The sequence below is a fragment of the Lethenteron reissneri genome, chromosome 20 (assembly GCF_015708825.2).
Source record: "Lethenteron reissneri isolate LAM-NWPU_2019-01 chromosome 20, ASM1570882v1, whole genome shotgun sequence".
In the NCBI taxonomy this organism is placed as follows: domain Eukaryota; kingdom Metazoa; phylum Chordata; class Hyperoartia; order Petromyzontiformes; family Petromyzontidae; genus Lethenteron; species Lethenteron reissneri.
In genome coordinates this window covers 7,297,342-7,323,435 of record NC_083798.1, presented here as the reverse complement: position 1 = coordinate 7,323,435, position 26,094 = coordinate 7,297,342, and the positions used below count along the sequence as shown (strand labels likewise).

Genomic DNA, 26,094 nt, shown 5'->3' with positions numbered 1-26,094 from the left:
GTCTTGGGGGAGAAAAGTGGGGGTAACCACACATTACCCCCCACAATGCGACCTTGCAATCGGCCAACTGTGGCATCCCGATGTAATCTGTTAGGTGGACAGCAGAGGGATGGATTTAAGAAACATGCCCCACTGGTATCAGTTGACACGAAGGGAGATCGAACCGGCGACCTCTGGATTGAAAGTCCAGTGTGCTAACGTTGACAACATGGCAGCATGCATTGAGCCATATTTTTTGTATGTTTACTGATAGTTTTATTGTTGTAGTGCTGCACTTGAATATTGCATACGTGTACAACAGGTACATACCAATATTTTGAGAGAATATGGTTAAAAAGGTTAAGTATGGTAAAAACAACCCATACTTCAAGCCGGGCATTGCATTTGCTTTTAGACAGTGTTTGCATGTAGTTTAGACTGGAGTGTCCTCAGATTTGCTCTAAGCGTGATGAGGAATGCATGTGGTCGACACTTACGGTTGGGGGGAGGGAGGGAGGGAGGTGGGTAGTGAAAGAAGGCAGTGGCAATTTAACTTTTTTGGTGGCTTAGCGCAGAGCGGCGTTACGCTTGAAACGCGACAGGTTATCCAGTACGGCATCTCTTGGCCGTATCGAGGCGAGAGCTGTTGGCGAGCTTAGATTAATGTGGCCCCCACAATGAGTTGCATGGTCGGTTTTGCACTGGTTCAAGCTGGACGCATTCCGACAAGCAAACGAAACCTCAAATTTGCTTCACGCGCACATCGCTGTTTGCGCTGAAGAATTGTGTTTTTTCCACGCTCGACGGTGACGCGATCGGTGATGGAGTTTCAAGTACTTTTTCAAGTGCTTATATCCTTTGGGTTTTGTATTTATGGCTTTTATTTTGGAGCTGGTGGGTTTTCTCTGCAGTAAATCCATAATTATTTCTTGCAGGGCTTTTAGGACGTCTCGGGTGAAAGCAGAATTCAAGTTAAGCATGAGCATCACGCTCATTTTCATGATAATTAAAGGAATATCAAAATGCCGGTTTCTTCAAATATATCTTAAACCATAGCTTCTCATGTACACTTCAGTAGCCTCATTTTATATATACTTTGCGTTTTCCTCTGTTACCGTGTGGAGTGTTGGAACCCTGTGAGGTGGCATTGTTGAAACACACACACACAAGTCTTCGTCCAAATAATGGCAAGAAGTGAGGTCCAGTGCTCCAAATAATCTGGGAACTCGACATTTTACGTGTTAGTAAAACATGAATTGAAACTATGGGGGACCCTTTTCGCCTGTATCAAGATATTCAATGAAAACCACAGTACTTGTGGTACAAAAAAAAGCAAACGCATTTGCTTTCATAATGTATGCATTGTCCTTGAAACTGATTGGCCTGCACCAGAGGCCGCTTCCTTTGCTGCCGTGTCCCATCAGTGCTATAGAAAAAGTTCCACCAAGAGGCAAAGAGTTCATCATTAATACTGGCAAAGGAGGTCTCATGATGTAGCTGCTCACCCCGAGCTCTCAATAGCCTGATAGTGGCATTGTCTTTGTACTGGTCGCCTTTTGGCGTCCTCTGGTCTAACACTGTTTGAGACGAGGCTCTAAAGAAAGCTGTCTCTGGTGTGGACCAATCAGTTTCAAAGACAATGCACAAACTGTCAGAACATGTTTTTTGTTTGCATGTTCACCACGAGTAAATGTGTTTTAATGCAGACATGATTCCTTGCGAAGGTTTCAGTTTGGTGGTTTAACATCTTAACACCTGTTTTATTGCCAGTAACGGGAAAACTATATTATCGTCAAGCAAATCTGTTTGCATTTGTTTACCACGAGTTTGTGTGGTTGCGTAGGCACAATGCCTTGTTATCGGTGTCTATTTGGTGTTTGAAGATATTAACACCTGTATTTACGTCAGAAAGGGTTAGGACTTTTTATCATTGAATATGAATTATTTTGGCATTCAAATGTAATGCACAATCATAACCCACAACCATTGCAGTTTTAGTTTCTTTTAAAATAAAAATTACGTGCATTTTCCTTTTTATAATCAAACTTGTTTTAAATATTCGCATTGAGAAAATGTATTGGGTTTGTAAAACCTGGTTTTTGGACTATGGTGCAAGCTTTGTGTACAGTACATTAATCCTAAGTAACATTGCATTTAACATTTACGTATTTTTTTGAAGGCATGCTCCATAAGTTAACATTCAATATTACGTGGTATATATGAAAAATATTGTTGCAATTTATCCCATTGAAATACATATCACTCACATAGTGTCAAAGTTGGAGGATAACTTACTCAACTTTCCAGAAGTTAGTCAGAAGCCCTAGGGATATCTGTTTATTTTACTATTTTTCAACAGAAAAAATTTCTTGCCAAAGCTACACCCGACTTCTGGAAACCTACAAAATACAAGTCCTTGTGAAAGTCACAGTGTTTGTATTTTTCCTATGCGAGTTGCCATACCTCCCACCATCATGGCTCCATCTTTTCCTAAAGCGGAACCCACTCTTGGCTTTCGTGGCACCCCGTTCTCGCTTGTGCCAGACACATTCACCTTTGTGATTCAATCCTCCAGTTCGTGGAATCACATGTGTGAAGGTAACTGATCATACCAGCACCAAGTCTGAGCCTCATGAGCACCCCCAGGATGTAATTGAGACGCATTGGCAGGCGTGCAAATGACCTGATCATTTTCCCACACCCTAAACCGATTACATAACAGGTGTCATTGTATCAGTGCTAATTGTGATAATTATTTTGGGATTAAGCAGATAAAAGAATAAAAATGAGGAGGGAGCTGTATTAAATAGCTAGACAGGTGAGAAATGGAATACTCTAATTAACCTTGGAAATATATCAGTAACAATAAATAAAAATCGAACGTTTACAGCCCTTTGTTAGTCCACTACTATATGGAGGCCTTCCTATGCCGTATCAGTCATGGGTGTTTGACCATAAGTCACCACTGGTCAGCTGGAGTTGGTGAGAGGAGGAGCGCAGGACCGGTTAAGCTATCGCTCACCACAGCTATTAGCCGTGGCTGGGAATCTAACTCGGGTGGCCAGATTCAAAGTGCACCACTGCATGCAACGACACTAGGCAGCCAAATGCATCGCCTTGGCGAATTGCTGCATTGTTGTTGATGGAGGCATTGGTGAGTTTCCATCAAACATTGGACAAAAGTGAACAATCGCCAACATGGGATTTGTGCCAATTGAAGACGCATGGAGATGAATGGCATTAACCGGTACAAATGTAAGCATCTATATTTACTTGATGTGATGCTCCATCAAGGCTGAAGGAAGCCATGGAGAGACAATTGTCTAGCTCTCCGATGTGTCTTAAGGTCATACCGTGCGTTCTTCGGCATGGTGTCAGATGTTTCGGCTACACGTGCTGGGAACTTCTACGTCGGAGAGCTAGACAGCTCAAATGCAAAAACATACGCAGCAGGAAAATGTGATTTTATTCCAAAATTCGTGATTTTATATTTGTATGCCTTGTTTCAGAACCATGTTTTTGCCTTTTATTAAAATCCAACTAAATCAAATATGTTTTTGTTAACATTTTCACTTAGTTCAAAACCTAATATTGGCAATGATTCACTCAGACTTGCACCATTGCATGGTGTAATTGGGCATTTAGTAGTGCTGCTCGCTGACTGGCGTTGAGAAATGGCATCGCTGCCCCGTGATTTGTGGCTCATTGGGCAATGCCTTGAATCACTGCCAATTCTCACTGTGTTGTGAGATTACCCAGGGTGCCTTGATGATAGCCATCATCGTGGCTGTGAGTGTTATTACCCAGAGTGCCTTGTGATTAAAGACAATGAAATATACACAAGGTACACGTGTACAGGAACATCACCTTTGTTGTTGGGATTAATTGGTCACACTTCACCACAATAGTCGAAGGGGCTTGGTAAAGTTGGGGATCAGAGACGTGGGAGCATAGAAGTATTGTATAACAATGGGTACCGCCACACGGTTCTCTGCTGCCCACCATGTAGCCCCAGAAAGTAGATGGTGCTATTAGTAATGAAGTAATTATTTTGTCATTTACAACCGTTTGTTTATGCACTGATCTGATCGGTGAAGGTCTTCCCATGCTGTGCTGAACATGGAGATTGACTTATATACTTCATTATGCTGGTTAATGTGGGTTATCAAGGTGGAGTCAGAGGGGGACAGTCTGAAAACTGGTTCAGGCATCACTCACCAATGATGTTAGTTTCCTGGAATCAGTTTCAGCTCGCTGAGGTCATAGCGCAGGGCTGTAGGAACTGTGCCACTGCTCCACACTTAACACCAACAGCAGTCTTAATAATCAAACAACTCGATATCCCTAGAGGTGTCAGTTTTTGCCAGTATTTGTATATTTTTTACATTACAATATTAGAGGGTCCAACCTTGCAGTTACTAGCTCGCACCGCTACTGGCAGGAGAGTCTCTGCGACAGGGGGCTCTACTGAGGCCCCTCTAGAAGGCATTTGTCCTACTTCTCCATCCTGGTCAGGCATCATTGAAGAGGTGGGAGTACCCATACTTTACCCCCCACTAAGCACCACCTGGCAATTGTGACTAACTCTGCTCATGCAAAGCTCAGTGATATTCTTACTGGTTCTAGCCCCCCTTTCCCTTCGTAAACCCGTACAAACCAGCATGGGGAAGTATGGTCGTGCAATCCCTATGCCCCAAAAATGGCATAGGAAGGCCTTCGTCCCGCAGTGGAATAACAAGGGATGAACATTCTTTATTATTACTTGAACCTTGCAGGCATTCATTTGTGCAAAAAAAAGATTTGCTGGTTTAAATAAATAAATGTAAAAGAGTGTTTTAAATAGTCATTCTCCACCTTTTTGCTTTGTTTCGTCGGGTGTGTGCATATGGGGACATCTAAATGTCAAAAAATCGGCGCTTCTTCAGCCGCCATGGCACCCAAACCGTGCCGAAGAACTTAACGTTGCAGGCCGTGAGCATCGTCTCCTTCATGGGTGGCTCACCACCGGCTATGGCCGCAGAGACTTGTGTTGCGTTTTGCCTCGTTCGGCGAGTTTTTGCCAAATAACAATTGCGGCTGCCGGTTTTTGATAGGCTCCCGCGAGCTATGTGGACGCCCGGTTTCCGCAGCCGAGCGCGTAACAGGGTTGCGGCAAATTGGCCACGCAGACGCCGGCCTGCTAATTGTATAAAGGGAGAGCCCCCGGCGTTGCGGGGCTGCTCGTTCGGTCGCCCGGGAGAAGTTGGGGGATTTGAGGGGCCGTCGTATTCATGGAGTGCATTCCGTATGCCTCTGCTTCTGTAAGTGACCTGCGGATTGTGGGCCCCCGCGTGGGCGTTCAAATTGTGGATCCGATGCGGTGCCATCGCTGTTTGTTGTAGTAGCTGCCTGTCGTAGCCATCTGGTGTTTATTTTAGAAGTCCGGTGACCGGTTCTTGCCATCTTGATTGTTTTGTTTAATACGATGTTGGCTACTCTGCATGGGTCGGTCGGTGGTGCGGGGTGGTAAGTTCTATTCCAGGTGGCTTCCAGCATTTTTGTCCTGGCACTTTTACGGCCGTTTGTTCTAATTTCTCGTGTGTTAGAATTATACAGCCATATTCTTATTCAGATTTTGGCAGGTGCTGTACATTTTTGGGACTGCGCCATTACCGTATTGTGTTTTTTTATGAAAGTATTGCCAAGTGATTATTTAAACAACTCTTCTTTTCCACGAATTTGTGTATTTATGATGATGGGGTTTTTGTTTAATTTAAGTTCACTGTAATCGGTTGTAACTTGTTTTATACAACTGTAGGCCAAGAAGGTGCAACGTGGCCATTTCAAATGACTCCCATTGTTTTCTCTCTCTGTCTATGACTAAGTCACTTGAATGTGTTCCCCTGATATGAGATCTGGGAAGCTAAGCAATGTTTAACCTGGATAGTGCTTGACTAGGCAACCACCATGCACAAACAGATTACCAATAGTCAGCTACTGGGCTGTGCTACATTGTGGGCAGCAGAGGGCAGTGCAGAAATACATTGCTGCACTGTTCTTCTATGCTTCCATGCTCCCCATCTTCACCAACCCGCACTGACCAGCATGGTGAAGTGTGGTCGCATAACTCCGATGAAGTACAGAGTGTGGGTAAGCCTTCATCCAGCCGTTGATTGACAAAACGGTTGTTAATGTGCCTCTCTCTCGCAGATATTCGTGGAACTTTATCTTGCTGTGTGTGGTGCGGCGTGCCATGGAGATGTCTGCGTCAGTATTTGAAAGTAGTTTTGATTGTGACTTTACTTTAGCAGTGTTTATTATCTTAGGTATGCGGTGTCGGTTTTAACTGAGTGTGATAACCATCAATGACTCATTAAGAACTCAACAAATTGGTAAAATTGTATACATTTGCAAATACTCAGCAGCACAGACCTTACCTGTGGAAGTAGATCAAAAAGTGTTTGTGTGTATATGCTAACGATTGGTACAGCCTGTTTGATTATTTACATACAAGGAAGTGATTGTGTGTATATGCTCGTGTTTCGAGTGGCATTGATAGACATCATGGGACCTCCTTTGCCATTACCAAAATATGAGAATAGGTTTTTCCCTTTTTTCTGGCAACAAAACAGGTGTTAAGATGTTAAAACACCAAACTGAAACCTTTTACAAGGAATCATGTCTGCATTAACCACAACACTTGTGGTTAAAGTATGTTTTTTTTTGCATTCTGACTATAAGTATTGTGGTTAATCTAGACATGATTCCTAGCAGGAAAGTCACAGCGGAGGTCTAATTACATGCATCATGTAGATATTTGGCATTTCAAGTGCTGCACTTTCAGAGTGAAATGTTTCTCATTCGCAAGAAAGTGTATATTAAGATTAATCTCCAGATCATTAAAAATGATAAAATAGAGAGGTAAAAGCATCGGTTTGGCTCTTCCAGCAGACCACTTTCGATTGGCTCTTCCATAGCAGGTGTCGAGAATTGAATGATTTTAACTTTTGGGTCATGTCCCCTCTTAGCCATGCAAAAAGCAAAGCTAAAGATTGCACCCTTAGATTATTGGACACATAGACGATAGGATTTTTAAGAATCATTTGGGGCTGCAGATAATAGGAGTGAGACTTAATAGGGCCATTAATAAGAGGATTTTAACCACACTCAGTTTTTTGTAATTTAAACAGTCTCAAGTGACCGTGTCACCCAATTAAATTTTCACCAGGTTGTGGAGCTACGTCAGTGTGTACAACTTTCACAAGCCCATGTTAAATATTGACTCTCTTATTCTTAGGTTTTTTCGGTTAAGTCACGTAAGTAAAACATCAAAATAAAAATAAAATAAAAATAAAAATATTTTGATGTTTTACTTACGTGACTTAACCGAAAAATGAAATAAAAATAAAAATATTTTGATGTTTTACTTACGTGACTTAACCGAAAAAACCTAAGAATATGAATCTTTGCAGTCACGAAAGCTTCAAATCTAGAATTGACTCTCTTTCCTTGTAGGGGTCCTCTTGGTGGAGTAAATGTATAGAACATATCCTAAGGCAGTTTGGAAAAATCATGCATACTCGCATCTAAAAAAATTCCAACATGCGTCTTGGAAATATTGCAGTTTGCAAGCTGTCTGGTGGAAGCCTTCAGAGGAAATAATATTTTTCCTCTAGGTTCAGTCCCCCAGTTTTTGAGTAGTCCTGTGATGCACCTGCAAGTCCCTCACAGTAACACAAATTGAAGCTCAAGGGTTTGTTCATATTACTGCAACTTAACGAGAAATTACTGATGGACAAATGGACAGCTAATGCCCAACTGACTTCATCCTTAGTTGTAAAGAGAACAGTTATTTCTGTGCATTGCGTGTATGGTAGCTCTTACATTGGCTGCATGTGTGATGTAAACCCATGAAATTGAACATCTACGCACGCGTACTTTTTACACCCCCCCCCCCCACCTGCGTACGTACGCCTGACGCACCTCCCACCCCCCGAATCCTATAAAACGGCCGATATTTAATCCACGTTAGAAACGATCAAGGATTAATAATATTAACGTGTTTAAGCAAACCGTCCACCGCCGGACTATCGAATTCATTTGAAGGCCAATGTAGACAAATTATTATCAAGGCTTCACCCTCCCCCCCCCCCCCCAGTTTCCTATGCGTACGCACATTGTCAGTAGACCCCCCCCCCCCATACACAAGCGTACTCATTTGGCTTAACCCCCCCCCCTCCTACCTCCATGCGTACGTACTAAGTGGATGGCCCTCTGCCATATGATGAAGGTCTGTTGCAATACACTGACCTGCTGTGTTGTAATTTATTATTGTGTTCAATGTACACAATGACATTCTCTGATAGACGTTACTCTCCATTATCTGTGGGCAGATTATGCGAGTTGCCCGAGTTATGTTTAACAAAAAAAAATCTATATATTTACGTGCACATTAGTTTAACACTTAGCAGCTCCTCACTGTCCCAGGGTCAGTGACTCTGCGTCGACACGACCGCAACTATGTCGGCAAGTAAACCGATGACAATAAAGAATGATGGCACATTCTACCACATTCTATGTCTTCACCCCAGTTCTATATAGGTAAGTGTTTTTGTTTTCTGTGTACCCACCCCTCCTCTCCCCATTAATCGGAGAATTGAGAGTTGATTTTCCATCTCATTGTTTTCAAATCAGACCGGACTCAACTTTTGTGGCAGGCATTCAAGTCAGGGAGGCCAGACAACAACCACCCTAACTCAACAAACGAGCCTGAAGCCGTCATTCCAAAAATCAACTTCGTCCAAAGTGTGGACAACTCATCCGATTAATTTTTAATTGATGGCATCGCCCGTTCCGAAGTGCAGCGGTGCTCGTCAAAACGATGCTCAAGTTGGCAAACAGGTCGTGCACCGAAGGTGCTGTGCATAACAAGGCGGGGATCGCGTTACGTAACTTGGATTTTTTTTCTCTCCCTCGCAGTCGTTTGAAGTCCTAAGTCTTGCGTGCTGCGCTCTAATGAGAGCTTAACTCGGCGATGTGTTGTGACGGCACTGGCATTTCATCACTCGGCCACCACGGGGCTCAGTCATTGTTCTGTTTTTCTGTTCCCTCCTGTCGGCTCACGAGTGACAATGGGGCAGAATTAATTTGTCCTTGTACTCGAGTGTGGATTCCGATTTGCGGTGTCGTTTCTGTGTCCGTTCGCGTAAAGTGCCCAGACTATTTTCGCTTTTCTTCGTGAACTTTCCTGTAAAAAAAAAAGCGTCGATTCTTGTCGTAAATGCAGGTCGTTGTTTATTTGTTCTTATATTACTGTCTGCAGTTTTGAGACCCCGAGGATTCTCGTCATCTCAGCAGATTACTTTTATTTGTCAGCATTCATCATCGTCCTGCACCCTGATCCGTGTATAAGTATTTGTGATCACTGTTGTCTTGTTGAAGCATATTTCCTAGTCAGATTCCAACCACTTGGGAATTCACTAATTACCGACCGTAAGAAACATCCATTCACTCATGAATCTGAAGTTCCTTCATAGATGTAGATGTCATAAATAATATCATCGGCTGGGGAAACTAAAGCTCAAATCTGTAAGGATTGTACGTAAACGTTTCTGGTTAATGATTGTGTTTGCTTAGTTAAATTATCGTTATTTTTGTTCGTAAAAGAATGGTCTTTTATTTTTTATGTTTTAAACCGGTTCTCTATTCCTGTAACATGTACAGCACAGACCGATATTCGCTGTTTGTATCACGACCTATGTAACCGAGATTGTGTCACTAAGATCTGTGCTGTACGACATTAATACTATCGCAGGATGCTCATGAAATCAAGCATAGCAGCTCATTGGGCCCTTGCTGCTGAAATGAATAAAATCAGTTAAATCTGAAATCACTCGTAAACATTTAATTGTATGGCCAATTAGTCATTTTTTGTTAATAAAAATTTTCATTTATTTGATTAAAAAAATGTCTTAACATGACATTTTGGGAAATGTTAATGTGGATAAATATTTTGTGTTATAATGTTTTTCTTTTGTTTGTTATTCATTAAATTGTGTTGTCTATAGCCCGACATGCGAAACATTAACTCCCATCTGTCCCTCGTGAATAATCATAGTTGAGTTCACTTTCATTCTCGGAGTCACACTTCTCTCGACTAGGGTAGCATCCTGTCACATGCCCTGTTTCTATCAACATTGGGTTAAAAAAAAACATCTAAAAATAATTAGTTTTTTTTAACATGTGTAATGTAGCACTCGGAGACACTGTCTTGTTCAAGTATGTTTTTCTATATTGATTGTCTATTATGGTCTGCCTGACTCGATCGCATGTTAACGCAGAGACACAAGTTGACTGTGTACAGTGGGTGACTTCATGTAACTGATACATGACATTCGCATATATAGCTGGCTGACTATATTGTAGCCGATGGATGAGCAGCTACGGCGACGATCTATAATCTCCCTCTAGTCTTCCAAGACGATAAGGCGACCTGCTCCCAGACGGTGAGGACGATCCACTCCCAAGGTGACGACAGCGACGACGGTCCAACCTCGATTCCCCACAGCAGCCATGAGCCCTGCTCCGCGCTGCCTTTTATCTCCCCCTCTGGCTCAGCCACGCCCCTCGACTCAGCCACGCCCCTCGACTCAGCCACGCCCCTCGACTCAGCCACGCCCCTCGACTCAGCCACGCCCCTCGACTCAGCCCCCCCCTCGACTCAGCCACGCCCCTCGACTCAGCCACGCCCCTCGACTCAGCCCCGCCCCTCGACTCAGCCACGCCCCTCGACTCAGCCACGCCCCTCGACTCAGCCACGCCCCTCGACTCAGCCACGCCCCTCGACTCAGCCACGCCCCTTGACTCAGCCACGCCCCTCGACTCAGCCACGCCCCTCGACTCAGCCACGCCCCTCGACTCAGCCACGCCCCTCGACTCAGCCACGCCCCTCGACTCAGCCACGCCCCTCGACTCAGCCACGCCCCTCGACTCAGCCACGCCCCTCGACTCAGCCCCGCCCCTCGACTCAGCCACGCCCCTCGACTCAGCCACGCCCCTAGACTCAGCCACGCCCCTCGACTCAGCCACGCCCCTCGACTCAGCCACGCCCGTTTTCCCCGAACTCTCTCTCGCCTCATTTGACCCTGCCTGTCCCTGTCGCTTAAATTATTATTTACGGCCACTAGGTCTGTCCTTACACATGTATCTGTGTAGGTATATTATGAGGTATGGGGTGAAGCTTGTGGGGAAATGATAATAATTAACATTTATAAAGCACCCTTAAACAATCGTTCTCGGGGCGCTATAATGGCAAGGCAAAAAATAGTTAACAACCAAGTCAAGAAGTGAGAAAGATGGTTGAAAATAACTAAAGAGATAACTCTGACAGCCAAACTCCTCCCCCCCCCCGCCTCCCGTGCCTATATAAAGCCACAACAGCAGATCATTTTTCTCACCTGAAGACGGCCGCTTGTGTTGCGACCGAAACGTCGTGTTTTCTTTCATTATTTTTTCTATCTACGTGACTTTACCTACGTGACTTTACCGAAAAAAAAACCTAAGAGTATGAATCCTGCAGTCACGAAAGCTTCAAATCAAGAGATAAAGCCATTTTAAACATATGCGTTTTTAGTCGTGATTTGAAGATTTTTTTTAAGTGTCCCGGAAGTCCTGACCTCAAAAGGCAAGGAGTTCCAGAGTTTGGGTACCGCAATTGCAAAGGCAATAATCACCCCAAGTGAGAAGCCGAGACCGTGGGACAGTTAGCAATGCACACTGTCCACGGTTCATAGCATGGTGTGATTCACACACCGTGCTATGAACCTGGGGACCTGAACTTGAATCCCGGCCACGGCTATATCATTAATGCCGAGCAGTATTTGAATGGTCCTGGTCCCCCTTCCACAAATCTGCATGAATCTGCACGAATCTGACATGATGTGGGGAGGCTTTCATCCAGCAGTGGATTGACAAAGGGCTGTACATCTATTCAATTATGTATCATTGAGATGGATTATGAGTCTCCAAACTGGGCGTTGCCAATTTGTGATCAATTTAATTTAAAAAAATGGTCCAGTCATACATGACCAGGATGAGCTTAATAATGCACTTCACCTGAGAACGTTATGTATTTGCGGTTTGCCGTCTGGAATCAAACCGTGACTCTGATCGACGTTGGCAAAGTGCTCTCGCCATGGCCATTATGAGACTCCCCATGAGCCACCCAATCCCCTACTTTCCTGTGACTCTTGGTGTCTGTTGAGTTTACGGGGGGCCAAAACAAACTCTAAACAAATATAAAAAAAAACGCTATGCAAAATGAGTAACAGTACGATCTGCTTTTTATCCATCGTGCATTCTGCTCTCATCCCTTCTGGATACGGGGAAAGGCTGCGACATCCGTCGCTTTAGTTTTGCTTGTTTTTGACTTTACTATAAGTATTTGTATGGGGAAGGGGCAGAGCCTTCAGCAAGGGAGGGTTGGTATTTTTATTATTTTATTATTTCCCTTCTACGTGACTTTACCGAAAGAACCAAGAAGATGAATCCCTGCAGTCACGAAAGCTTTAAATCGAAATTTAAGGGAGGGTTGCTTTTGGCACCTCCAGCCTCGATCTCTCCACCCCCCCATCGCTATGGAGCTGGTGGGAACACCGCCTTGCGGGAACAAAAGCACTCGCTCTGGAACACAACTTTGGTCGCTGGTATATCAGCCATTGTGAATTTGTGAATCGAAGAGTGTCCTTGGTGTCCGTTTACATCGCGCAACGCGCTTGCCGGACCGCTTAACAACAACATTTGAGCTGCATGTATTGTGTTTCGGGTGCGCGGTGTGTGTGTGTGTGTGTTTGCATGTCCCCGGCATTAATTGATGGAGAGATAGACGTTTAGTGTGCTCGCGCAATCCATATTCACCACGCGCGTGTTTGTGTTATTCATATTTTTGCCGACTGACACTAAAAGTAAACATGTTTTTAAGCAGTGACGTAGCTATCAAAGTGTGCAGGTGGCGCAGCTGTGCCAAGCCCTATAGGGGGCCCAGGCTCCCCTGTCCATTGCAGTGGGTGTAATGGACAGGTGGCCTCATACCCCACCACGTCATGCCAGTGTTTTTTGAGAGAATAAAAGGCAAAATATATTCAGTGAATCGACTCTTGTTCTTCTCAGATGACCTTACAAACTGTGGCCCTTGGCTTTGTGAAAACTCACAAAGGTTTCCTTTCCCCTGGTTTTCACCACCGCCACCTGTCTTACAGAGCTGCCCACCTTGGCTGTGCCGGTTTTGTTGTGCCGATGTGCATGCGATCTCACACTCGCCTCCTCCTCCGAGTGCACAAAGACAAAGATCCCCCATGTAGCCTTAACAAACGGTTGGGGCAAGTGCTATTCGCGAAAACCTATGAAGGCCTACTCAGCACGAGGCAGGTGATTGGCCAGCACCACGCCCGGTCACCTTTGTCTCCCTCGTGGCGATGTTTACACACCGCACCGTGTACTCATTTAAGTCCGAGTCGACCTCGAGGAGGCCCGGTACTGGTTCAGATAATTGTCACTGGTGTTGGACGTAATTGGCAATCGAACCTGGGCCACTGGGTTTGTAGGGTAGTGCTCTTACAGCAACATGATCCTCCCCTCCATGTACACATCGGCATGCACAGTTGTGTCTCCCTGCATTTCTCCATGTGACCAAATTTCTTTAATTGTGCTTGAGGAGTGTGCGTTCTGGTAAGTGCTTATTTGGATGGTGACCTCCAGTGCACACCCAGTGTCATGGGCGGATGCACCACCGGCCAACCGTCTGTCGGCTAAGCTGTAACACGGCGATCCGTCAATTTCACGGTGCCTAGAAAGAGCACCTTAGCTTGGCACATTCACAATGGTGACATCACTTCCACACTTCGTGGTGAATAGCGGCCGTCGCTGTTGCTGCAGTCAGAGAGGTGTGCGGGGGCCTCAGCTCCGCTGGCAAGAGGAGAAGAAGAGGACCTGGGCCGGGCCCTGTCCCGGGATCGCTCCTTCGATAACATCATCAGCGACGCGCACGCCACCCTGTCCGACGACGTGAGGAGGAACTTCAACGAGGACGACTACCAGTGTAGGCGACTCCGCACTCGGCAATGTGCCGCACAGACCAGAAATCGGACAGCGAGCTCCACGTTTAATACGTAGGGTTTTGCGACCAATATTGCCCACGATGCTTTTATACAGCATTTGGAGATATGGCTGAATGTAGATACAATATAAATCCAAAATATTTTGCATTGTTTACAGAAAAACCTCAACGTAACATTGTTCAAGGGACAGGAGCCAAATTTAAGGTTAGATGTGGAAAACTTTAAATCGGAGCACTGACTGTAATTGCCTCAATGGAATACAGTAAAATGCACAACAATATAACAATGTTTCACTGTATTTACCATTGCTTAAGTGAACTCAAAATATACTCTGTCGCAGCATTAAGTGTACATTGGACTTTCTCATCTTTCTGGGTCTATGATATTCCTTAATTGTTTTTCTCCATGCTCCCTCGTCCCCCCACTTACCCCGCAGACCACCGCCACTCGTCTCACAACATCCACAAGGCGTTCTCCTCGCACCTCCCCGCCCTCTCGTCTCACCGACGCAAGGGCCATGGGGCGCCCAAGGGGGCGGCCGCTGCTGGTAAGGCAGCACAGCGACGCGGCAAGGCCCGGTCGCCCGACACCCCCACCATCGCCGAGGGTCAGGAGGCGGACGCGGCCAGCCCCGCGGGGGCGACGGAGGCGCAGGGGACGGATGTCGCGATGGAGATCCCCGGGGACGCGGAGCGAGGGGAACGGGACGCCCATCTTGAGCAGGAGTGCGAGCGCAAGGAGGGCGACGGCTCCAAGGACGCGTCTTCTCCCGTCACCGTACGTTTCCCGATCGAGCCGTGTCGCCACGAAGTTGTAGCCTGGCCATTCTGCCGGTGGTGTGAAGTGGCCGCGCGTTGCTTTTGTCTCGCCCGTAGTTCAGCCTAGGCGATGACGAGGAGGAGGGTATTGGTGCGGCTTGTGGAGTCGCCCGGAAGGAGGAATCTCCAGAAGACGATGGGGAAAAACGCCGGCGACCATCACCCCAGCGAGCAAACGAAGAGCATGAGGGGTGAGCAGAGTGGAGATGATAGCCACGACCTCCGAGTGTAAATTATAACTCGGTCTACCCCCCTTCACGCCTTTGCTAGTCTGGCAGTTACCAAAAAATGTTTTGACCTTAATGAACAAGGAAGCACAAGTTCCACCTGAGGCCCTACTATTCTCTTTTAAAAAATGTAACAGACCGTTAAATGTGAGTTTTTTTGCACTTTGTCATTAAGATGCATAAATATAACTAAACTTGAGTAAAAAAACACTTCATGTGTGTGTGTGCGCATTGCTTCTAATGGGTTTCTTTGGTGAAGCTTGGAGAGGTGAGGTGAGGTGCTGCCTGCTGACACTTTCTAGATTATGCTCGTGCGATGAGTTGCTATGCCCATTGTGTGCCCCGCAGATGTAAACCTTGCTATTACTGTGGCCTCAAGAGTAAGAGGCCAAGTAAGATGAGGAGAAATTGGTCCGAGACACGCGCATAACGATAGCTGCTTCTCAAATATTTATGAGCTTTGCACGGGAGAGAGCGCGTTACCGTTATGAATGGGGCCCGGTGTTTTGTGCCTCACGTGTATGATGGAGTATTAGGTGCATTGCGTTGCGTCTGTTTTGACTTCAAGCGGAAGAAGAACAGAGAGGTACGCCGTTAGTCCGCTAACTACGTGGCCTTGTCGACTGTGTAGGTTCTTGCGGCCGTGCCGTATAGCTCGCCGACGTGTTTTCGGGCTGTACCCCGCATGCCTGATTTGACACGACGTCCGACATCTTGATCCACGTACTGGGAGCTCCTTCAGTTTCTAAAGAATCTCCCAACACGTGGCATGTTGTCCGAGGAACTTGCTTCGCGTGCCCGGAACTTCTCCCCGCGCTTGGGGAGCTTCTGCAGTTCTCCAGTTCCACTACGTGCCGCACAACGCGCATGGGTCGGTACAACCTGAAAACGCATCGGAGATCTGCGCTTGACGTCGTCTTTTACACGGCACTGGTTTTTTGTTCCATGGCGGCGGTGCAGCGAGCGGACACGGGCGGGGCATGGCGCGTGCCGCGCGGCGGTACCGCCGTCGTCGTCGTCGGCGGTGGCGGCCCACGGCTACAGCCTGAGCTCGCGACGCCGCATCGGCAGCATGACGGACACGGGCAGCGCGCTGTACGCTCGCGTGCCCACCGACGAGACGGAGGCCAGCACCCTCGGCAACGCGCACCTGGAGCACATGAAGAGTGAGTGGCGCGCGTGTCTCTATGCATATATGTTGAACTTCTTTCGCGCAGTACGTAGCTGACCGTGCTCATCGGAGGTGTGGGGAAACTAAACACAATAAGCAGCTTCATCTGACCTGCTGCGGCCTTCTGCGGAACTTCCAGGGACACGGGGTCGTACGCGATTGTTGGAGGTTCTTCGGTGCTCCTATGGGAACCGCTCTGTAATGATGTGTAACTCTCACGTGACGCCGTTGATGTAATGGTGGCGAATCACTTGCGCGACGCGTTCGGTAGCCATCCACATGTAGCGGGCGACTGCTGTTACCGGAGCTGCTCCGACACTGTTGGCTGCTGTGTCATCTCGTACGTGAATTTAAATTATTAAGTTAAGCTGGTTCGAGAGTAATTTGTCCTATTTATTTTACGTGCATGTGCGTACGTTGGTTTTTGGCACAACCACTGATGCGATGTCACTGTTACTTAGTGGCAAATATCAGCTGTTGCGTGTGCTCACGTGTGCGTATTTTGGATACCTTCATTATTATAGAAAAAAATACGTAAATAACATTCTCCGATTTCACAAGTTACACTCCTCCTTACATTCTTTCCAACAAAACTGTAGCCATGATTGAAACATGTACCATGATGTTATCTCTTTCAATTTGAGTTACAAAAGAAACGGTGCAACAAAAAAACCCCACAAGTGCCCTTGGAGTGAAAATTCAATCGAGTCCCTTTATGCACCCCCACGGGAGTCGTCCACACCCTGCGGACCCTCTCCCCCCCTCTCTCGCCGTTGACTCACCGCGCCGCATCATCAACAATTAATAGCGTATCACGTTGACCGCACGCAAATAATTTGTATGGACGGCGTGCAGTCATAATTTTTTTCCCTCTCGTCCGAAATTCAAAGTCCGGCTGGTCGCCTGCGCACGCGCGTGTGAGCGCTCATCACTCGACACACTTTCGTTTCCATTGCCCCGTTTGAATCGACGACTTCCCTGACGGTGATAATCAACGGTGAGCTTTGCCGACTCGCTCCTCCGAGGTCGAATACCTCCCCTCGTTGCATGGGAGGGCTGCCGTTTTGCGACGTTGGCTGCGCGAGCAAAGGTACCGGCGGCTGCCTGCGTTCAAAATTGCGTTGCTCACGCGCGTGTAATTTAAACGCCTTTCGGGGGCATTTAACCCAATAAAGGTAGATGTTCTCTTTGACTTAAGTACCGAAGTACGTATTATACAAAATGCAGCCAAAAAAGTTGCCACAATTCCCTTTGTTTGTCCAGGAAAACCTCAACGAGTCTTGACTGTCTCAGGACGGTCCTGCTGTATTGGGATTTTTGGTCAATTCCATTGTATAGAAGGAAATGGTAGAACCTGGGGAAAACCCACACACCTGGGGGGATAGCAGTGAAAGCTCAGCACGGATGGATTATGTTTGCTGTCCTAGAAACTCAACTAGATCTGCATAATATAAAACAAAAATGTAATGGAATCTTTCAAAGTGTGTGCAGATGTTCAAAAGTAGAGGTTCTTTTGTAGAACGCCCAAACTTAGGCATGCGCTTGTAACTATTTTAAAGATTCTCAGACAATCGTAGAAGACCTGACTTAAAATTAGTGTGTTTTATTGTAGCCAAACGCACTCAGAAGCAAACGGGAACATTTTCCAGACTGAGGTGCGCCTGTTTAAGAATGATGGAAGAGTAGCTGAGAGCAATGGCTGCCTAACTTTTCTGACCTTTGACCCCTGGCTTTTAACCCCCCCCCCCGCCCCGGGCTCTCTCTCTCCTCCTCCACAAGCCAGGCCACCGATTTGAAGACGTACCAGGGGTGAGGCGTCACCTTGTCAAGAAGAGTTCCAGGTCGTCGCGTGCTCACAAGGCTCACTCCAAACCGGGTCCCAAGAAGCTCTGTGACCGCCGGCCACACGAGGTGCTGCTCGTGCTGCTGCTAATGTTGCTATTGCTGCTAATGTTTCTATTGCTGTTAATGTTTCTATTGCTGCTGCTGTTAATGCTGCTATTTTTGCTGCTGATCTGCTATGTTGTGCTATATTTTTCTATGTTTCCACTGCTGTTGCTGCTACTGCTGCTTTTAGTGCTACTGATGATATTCCGTGTTCTGTTTTGGTGGTGTGTTCTGCTGTTGATGCTGTTGTTGTTGCTGCTGCTGTGCTGTGTTATGGTTTTCTGTGTTTCTGCTGCTGATGTTACCGTTTATGACGCTGCTGCTATTCTCTGTTCTGTTTTGGTGGTGTTCTGCTGCTGCTGCTGTTGCTATTGTTGTTTCAGCTGTTCCTCCTGCTGTTGATGCTGTTGTTGTTGCTGCTGCTGTGCTGTTTTATGGTTTTCTGTGTTTCTGCTGCTGATGTGGCTGTTGGTGGTTGCTGCTTCTACTTTGGTTACCGTTGATATGATGTTTCGTGTTGCGGTGTTCATGTGCTGCGGTTGCTCTGCTGTGTTGCTCTTGCCTCACCGTGTTGTGCTGATTGGTGTTGCGCGAGGTGTTTGGTTGTCCCTGCTGTTAGTATTCCGCAGCGTAATCGAATGCGTTTGCCATTTAACGTAAGGTCACGCAGGAAGCCGTGCCATTAGAAAATGTACGTCCGCCTGGTAAACTGCGAATTGCAACATCTCTTTGAACTTTTGAAATGCTACTTTGGTTCTCTAGTATATCTGAACAAACGAAATGCATCACGTAATTTTCGAAAACGAATCGAGCGTGTTTTACCAGAAAATTACACGTGCTCTCAGTTTTAAAGTAGACAGCACATCAACCAAGTTGTCAAGCAAACACTGCCTGTTGATTTTGTCCTACTCTGCCTGCGATCATTATGGCTACGACAAATTCACCCCAAATGCGCCGGATGTTGTTGAATCTCGGCGGCTGAGCAGGCTTGAGCCTGGTCGGTATTCCGATGGGTGACACCTGGGGCTTGCCTCGAGGTGTTGTAGGCTTCGGGCCGCAAGGTGAAAACCCAGCATGCACTCTCTTGCGTGCACGCTGGCTTTTCTCTCTCTAGGTTCTCTGGTTTACTCTCCCATGCCAAACACTTACCAATGACATTGGCCAAACATCTTAATGCGGGACCCTCCTGCAACACAGTCGGGGAGACCCTTTGAGGCTTTTCCACATAAATGGCATTATTTTTTCCCAATGGAGGAATGAATAACACTTGGACTGAGTGATGCAGTTTATCGCCGATCCATGCTGGCAACGTTCTGTAGAAGGCAATTAGTGTGTGCATGCAGTTGTTTCTGTTTTTAAAAAATTACATAGGCGAGCGGTATCTAATTTTCCACTTGCGTGTCCGGCCACTGCAAGACAGTGTTTCCTCTTGCACAGGCTTTGATTGGCTCCTAAGGGGTTTGAAACCGTGAAATTAAATAACGGGCGCACGGTTAGCCGACTAACAATCCAGCCCAGTCTGCCTTATGCATGCATAGCAACAGCATTACCAGGTGTTTTGATTAGCAGACCCGATTTATACATTTGTTGTTCCAGCTTATTTTAAAATCCTCTTTGGATTGATTTTCGCTTGATTATTAACATTTTTATTTCTGCTCTTTATCATTAATTTCATGGAAAATATCACTTTTGATAGCGACGTTTTTGTTGTTGTAAACACATTTGTTAATCGGACGCAGTAAGGCTCACACAGTGTTAGTCCACTGCGGAGAGAGCGAGAGGAAGCGGAGGAGGTGAGGGTTTACGGGCAGCGTTGCTGACATAGACTCGGTAAGAAATCGACGTTAATGAGAAGTACGCTGCAGTTACGGGGCCACCAGGGCTGGGGCTGAACGGGCATTGCCGCGAGTGGCGTTCTTGCTGGCGAATGCTGCTTCTATCTTTGTGCCGGGACCTTCGGCAGATGCCGTGTTAACCGTCGTCATCATGGTGGCTCTGCGTCTACTTTGGTTAACTTTACCCAGTCGCGGTCTTTTTCTCCGCGTTTCAAAATCTCATCTCCTGCTTTCTCGCTGTGGATTTGCTCTACAGGCCAGGTTGCGAGCGAAATATTATTCTTACTGCTCGGCGAAATGTTTATATTTCTGTGCTGTTAATTATATTTCCCTTCTTTGTGAAGTTATATTTTATAACTTAATCCTAAAAAAAAACTAATTATTTGTGCGTGTGCATGCCAAGATTTCTAGACGTATCTGTTTTAATGGTATGCTTCTCGTTTCCCTTTCTCTTTGGTTTTCCTTCACCAATGTCACCACCTCGTTTGCATCTGCTTTCCCTGGTACCTGCTGCGTGCTCACCTCTGACCCCTTGCCCTGGCTAGGCTGTGAGGCCGCAATACCTTTTGACTCGCTGTACATACTTTTTCTTCATGCCGAACTTGTGTGGCCTGGTTTCCCCCCCTCAATCTCTTCCTCTCTCTCTTCTCTTTTCCTCTCCCCTTTCTCCTCCTTTCACCATCCTACTCAGGTTTCTTTTGCATTGCATCTTTTTATTTTAACCTCTCATTTGTTAACGTGTTTATTGTTCCCTCTACTGAGTTATAAGCATAAAAGCCACACCATTTAATACAATAAAATCTTTGAGAAACGTTAGAATACTTGTTTTGTGAAGAGAAAAAAAAGACTGCCACTCAAACATATTACCTTGACCTATTTTCTTCGATTGTGCGGCCTATTAGCCGATGCAGGGTATTTTGTGACGGGCATCTGCTGCTGACTTACGCAAGATCGCAGAGTCGGCAAGTCATAATTTTTCACCTCGTCCCCGTGTATCACTCGATCGGTGCTTCTGGGAGAGTGTTGTTTCACATCCAGCCACGTGCCCTCTCCTGTAGAGAGAGCGGGCGGACGGGTGAACGGACGGTCGAGCGAGTGTAGGGCTCGCACCGCTGGTGGCGCGCACGGAGCCATGCTGCTCTTTGCTGCTTCACGATGGTACGTGCCGGGCCCCGCCCCCGGACGCGTGCAGGTGTTTGTGGAGCTCAACGAGCTGGTGATGGACCCGGCTCGCCAGGAGCTGCAGTGGAAGGAGACGGCGCGCTGGATCAAGTTTGAGGAGGACGTGGAGGCCGAGACGGACCGCTGGGGCAAGCCGCACGTGGCGTCGCTCACCTTCCGCTCGCTGCTCGAGCTGCGCAAAGCCATCGCGCACGGTAACGTCGTCTCTGCATCGTCGCTGCGCTGATGCGATTGTGGAATTGTGAGGTGGGGCGGAGGGAGGGAGGTGATAATGCTGTGTCGAAACACTTTCTTTCGTACGGCACTTTAAAAGCAACTGGTGAGTTTTATAAAAGTGTAAGTCGAGTGGCGTCTGGGGTTGCCAGACAGATTCCATTTGAACCTCCTGCAAAAGCACATGTAGGACGATGATCCGTGATTGATTGCACTTCAGCGAAGTCACAATCAGGAGCCCAAACTGCTGAGTTTCTGGATTTGTTTTTGGGATTTATTTACTCTTAATTCAACATTTTTATTTGTTGAACTCGAACCTCGTTTTTGTTGTGCTATTTAACTTTTGTGTTTTAGTTTAAGCCACTTGTCTCAAGTGTAGTTGATCGTCTCAGCCTCTTGGTCAGGTATGACTGCACACATAGCTTATTACAGCTGTAAAAAAATGGGTTGATTGCCATGTAGTGAAGACGTTAGAGGCCATATAAAAAGCTTCCGCTCATATGGGTAAAGAGACATTGAATAGTGCAGAGAACACTCATTCATTCCTGCTTCGCAATCTGGTTCAAGATGATCATCTGCTTCCAGGCCTAGTTTCTGATGCAAGGTGGTGCACCACTATATGTGCGAGTTCTAAATGAAATGCGTTTCCTTTCTCGGCACCACGCCTGTAGCACAAATGGGAATAAAAATAAAATAAAACCCAAGAATGGTCCAAGCACAGTACGTGGCATCCGTCTGTTTGTATCGCCATATCGCTGTAACATCCTGCTCCCGTACGTCTCGCATTCTCGGCCGCGTAGGGACGGTGCTGCTGGACCTGGAGCAGAAGAGCCTCGCGGGCATCACGCACCAGGTGGTCGAGCAGATGATCATCTCGGACCAGATCACGGAGCAGGAGCGAGCGAGCGTTCTCCGCGCCCTGCTGCTCAGACACAGGTGCACGTCGCTAAGCAAACTGCACGACCGCTCGCTCGCTCGCACACAGGCAGCAGACACACAGGCACACAGGCACACAGGCAGCGGACACAGGTGGGGTAACAAAAGAGAAGAAGTGAGAGCAGTTCAAAGACAATACAATGTCTCGCCCGCAGACGGGCAAAACAAGTGCGGTAACAAATACAAGGGCTTCGTTTTTTATCGGTGTCATCGCCCGTGTGTGGGTCATAATCATTACTGTTTTATCATATTCATATTAAGAATATTTATTTATACCGGAGGAGTCCGATAAGCTATGAAGCTCTTATTCATAGATGTTCCGGTCAGAACGTTGCAATAACTTCGGATCGTTTCAGCAACATTCCCGACATCACTAACGGCTGCCCCTCTACTGAACACTTTGTTGAGCAATATTGTTTATTTTAGAAGATCTGGCCCTGGATTATTTTAAGTAGCTGAAGTGATATTGAGTAACTTGAGCATAGTTTTGGGGCGCAATGGTGCAATGGTTGGCGCACTGCAACATGAAAAGCAGTGCCCCGAGTTTGATTCCCAGCCACGGTGAATGTTGTAGAGGAGGGATATCTGAACCGGTCCTGGGCACCAACCTCTTTCCACCCACTCGCACTGACCGGTGTGGTAAAGTATGGTCAAACAACTCCCACAACCAATGCGGAGCGGGGGAGGCCTCCATCGATCAGATCAATGGATTGACATAAGATTAAACATGACTTTATCTTATTAACTCACTCGCTAAGCCATTCCCCTCTTGGGAAACGCACATCAAAACTCGGGAAACGCACATCAAAATCGCGGGCTTCATTTCAGGACGCGTGCGAAAGGAATAGAAATAGCAGCTAACTCTGGGAGCGCGCGCTCGTCGCGCTCTCCACAGGCATCCGAACGACGCGAAGGAGACAACCTCCTCCTTCCTGCACCGCAACCTCTCGGCGGCGAGCCTCAGCTCGCTGCTGTCGGGCACCTCGGCCACCAGCGCCCACGGGGGACAGAACCACGCGGGGGGCGAGCCGTCCGTCACCCAGCCCCTCGTGGGGGACGGCGCCATCGAGATGAGTGATCTGCAAGAGGTGGGTGCCTCGCACAAAGACAAAGATTTCCCCCCCCCCCCACACCATCACGTAGCCTACGGAGGCTGTTGGGGCAAGTGCTGTTAGCGAGCACTTATGAAGGATGGCATGGCACTCGTAGGGGAAGAGGGCCCAGCATTATGCTGGGCCGCATTTGTCTCCCCAGTGCTGATGTTGTTAAACACCGCACCAGGTACTCGTTTAAGGTGCACACAAACGTTCCTGGGTGTGTGTAAGCGCTCAGCAGGCATAGGCTTGAAGTCCCAGTCTTACCAATCTTTGCTATGAATGCAGCATCTCACCACTTGTTTGCATTGCTGGGACAGTCGCAAGTGAATGTACTTTGCTCTCATGTAATGTTATCGTTCAAGGTGAGTGTTCTGTTCTTTGTGCTCCATCTATGAGATACCTGGAGCCCCCTCTGAGTCAGACACTAAAGTGAAGTGGTGGCATTGACTCAGAGTTGTTTTATGTGTACAGTCATGTTTTAATTGATAAGGTCACAGTCGCTTGTTCTAATGCATCAATAAATCGGATGGCTCTTTCATCTAAGCCTTAAAGCAAGATGAAAAGTCCATGATATAGCTCATCACTTTGGTATAGAGGACATCAATAAACATGATTTAATAATCGATTGTCCTATAAGCTAAAATATGAACGTTGATTAAGGTGGCAGTGTACATACATAAATTTTATATTAAGGCGGCATGCATCAATGCCTGACTCATTAAATGCTAACACTGAAATCTGTTTTGTGTGATTTGTGTTTGCAGCAACTTCGTTACATTTGTAGTGACTCTGATTGTGACTGTGTGGTGCTGGGCTTACGAAGCCACGGTGGATAATGTGTTGCCATTATGTGTAGCCCGCTTACTGGGCGTAGCACCAGCCCTAGCGGGGCTTGGGTGAGCGCTGGTCAGCGTGGAGGCACCACGTACAGTGTGCGGTGTCAGCCAGCCAGGGTTACGTTGGGGCACGATTCGCTGGTTGACCTGCCGACACGTGACCGGATGATATTGGAGGGGGGCCAACGGTGGACGGGGGCCGCTGGGCGGTCACGTGGTATAAAAGAGCTCTCAGGAGCCTTGGGGGAAGAGCTCGAGAGATCTAGAAGGTGGGCGGGGCGAGGGGCGGAGCCAGCCCCAGCCCAGGCCGATATAACGGGGGGCGCCGTGTGGGGCTCGAGGTTCTTCGTGTTGCTGGTGATGAAGATCCACGATGGGTAAAAGAAGCCTCTAGCCACATAGTCCGGGACCCAGCTTGTGGTCCGGGCCGGGATAGCGAACCGTGTCTAGTTCTGCCGTAGCGTGGCTAGATGAGCATTCAACACCCAAGTGTAGGCTGTGTTGTGTTATGTTGAGTTACTGAATAAATAGTGTTGCTCCCAAGACAACGTCTGTGACTCAGTTGGACTCACTACACATTGACTGGCAAGATCATAGGCTGACATTGAACGCCTCTGTCTTAACATCTCTTATTTTTATTACGTCCATTTTTTCGGACAGCAGAAGGACAGTGCGTCAACGGGAAGCGACCCCCTATCCAGGAATAAGTCTCGGCCAGACCTCAAGCTTCTGGAGAAGATCCCACATGGCGCGGAGGCCACCATCGTCCTTGTGGGTGGGCATCAAAGCAGTCTGCTCAACCACGCTCTGTGCTCAACACGCTCCACTCACCTGCCCTTCCCATTGACCGACACTTGCCACTCGCCTACATCTTCCACTCACCTGTACGTTCTGCCAAAGTGTGACTCGGCCATTGTGCTAACAGGCATTTGACCAGAGAGGCCAGTCCTGGAGTTTGGCTACCACACACTGGGCCCAACTTAAATCTCAACTCCAGAACTGGCTTATGACACAAAATGCCTGGCCGCCCCAGTGGCCCAGTCCAGCCCTTTCGTATACCTGCGCAGGCTTCTCCAAAATCAACTGGCGTCAATGCGCCGGTGGCATTGTGTGTGTGTGTCTGCCGCTTGTGTTCGCAGGCTGCGTCGACTTCCTGCAGCAGCCGGCGATGGCGTTTGTGCGGCTGAGCGAGGGCGTGGTGCTTGAGTCCGTGCTAGAGGTGCCCGTGCCGGTGCGCTTCCTGTTCGTGCTGCTGGGCCCCCAGCAGGCCAGCGTGGACTACCATGAGATCGGGCGCTCCATCTCCACGCTCATGTCCGACAAGGTGCCCTGCCCAGCATGCCCATCCAGCCCTGTGCGAGCTGTCGGTTCGCGGCATCCCGTTAAGTGGCAAGAGTAGTGGATAGTGCGTTGTTAATCCATGTGTAGAAACCGGTTTGTCATTGTTACACGAGTTCTCTGCCTATGGGCAGTTTCTTGACGCAATTTCCCTCCATACTGGCTTAACTTAAACTTCATTTTAGCAGCTTTCTTTTCCATGGCCATCGATAGCCTCGCATAATTTTATGAATCAACACCTTCTTATTACTTGTTATTTTCCCACTTATGTACCCCACTCTGTTTCTCCTTATGGCTGCCCAACTGATTTTCTCCATTCAACCTCAGGTGCTCATCTCACACATTTCCAGTCTTCTAATGGCTATTTTTGGTACACTATCAAGGCATTTACGAATCACTTCAATGCCTTTGGCAATCCATCTCATCAGCGGGAGCTTTTAAATTAATGGCAATGAGACCCTATCCATCTATCTTTCCTTCTG

The 26,094-nt window shown here is 47.2% G+C and overlaps 1 protein-coding gene across 1 annotated transcript in view; it reads left to right on the top strand.

Annotated features, from left to right (window-relative positions):
* Positions 1 to 26,094, top strand: part of LOC133344671 (anion exchange protein 2-like) — a 68,492-nt gene that overhangs the window by 26,231 nt on the left and 16,167 nt on the right. Inside the window, exons 5-14 of the mRNA XM_061554724.1 lie at positions 13,870 to 14,053; positions 14,509 to 14,849; positions 14,948 to 15,081; positions 16,078 to 16,283; positions 18,072 to 18,199; positions 21,203 to 21,386; positions 22,206 to 22,341; positions 23,237 to 23,429; positions 24,935 to 25,049; positions 25,414 to 25,598. Coding sequence (XP_061410708.1) covers positions 13,870 to 14,053; positions 14,509 to 14,849; positions 14,948 to 15,081; positions 16,078 to 16,283; positions 18,072 to 18,199; positions 21,203 to 21,386; positions 22,206 to 22,341; positions 23,237 to 23,429; positions 24,935 to 25,049; positions 25,414 to 25,598 — 1,806 coding nt within the window. The remainder of the gene's footprint in view (positions 1 to 13,869; positions 14,054 to 14,508; positions 14,850 to 14,947; positions 15,082 to 16,077; positions 16,284 to 18,071; positions 18,200 to 21,202; positions 21,387 to 22,205; positions 22,342 to 23,236; positions 23,430 to 24,934; positions 25,050 to 25,413; positions 25,599 to 26,094) is intronic.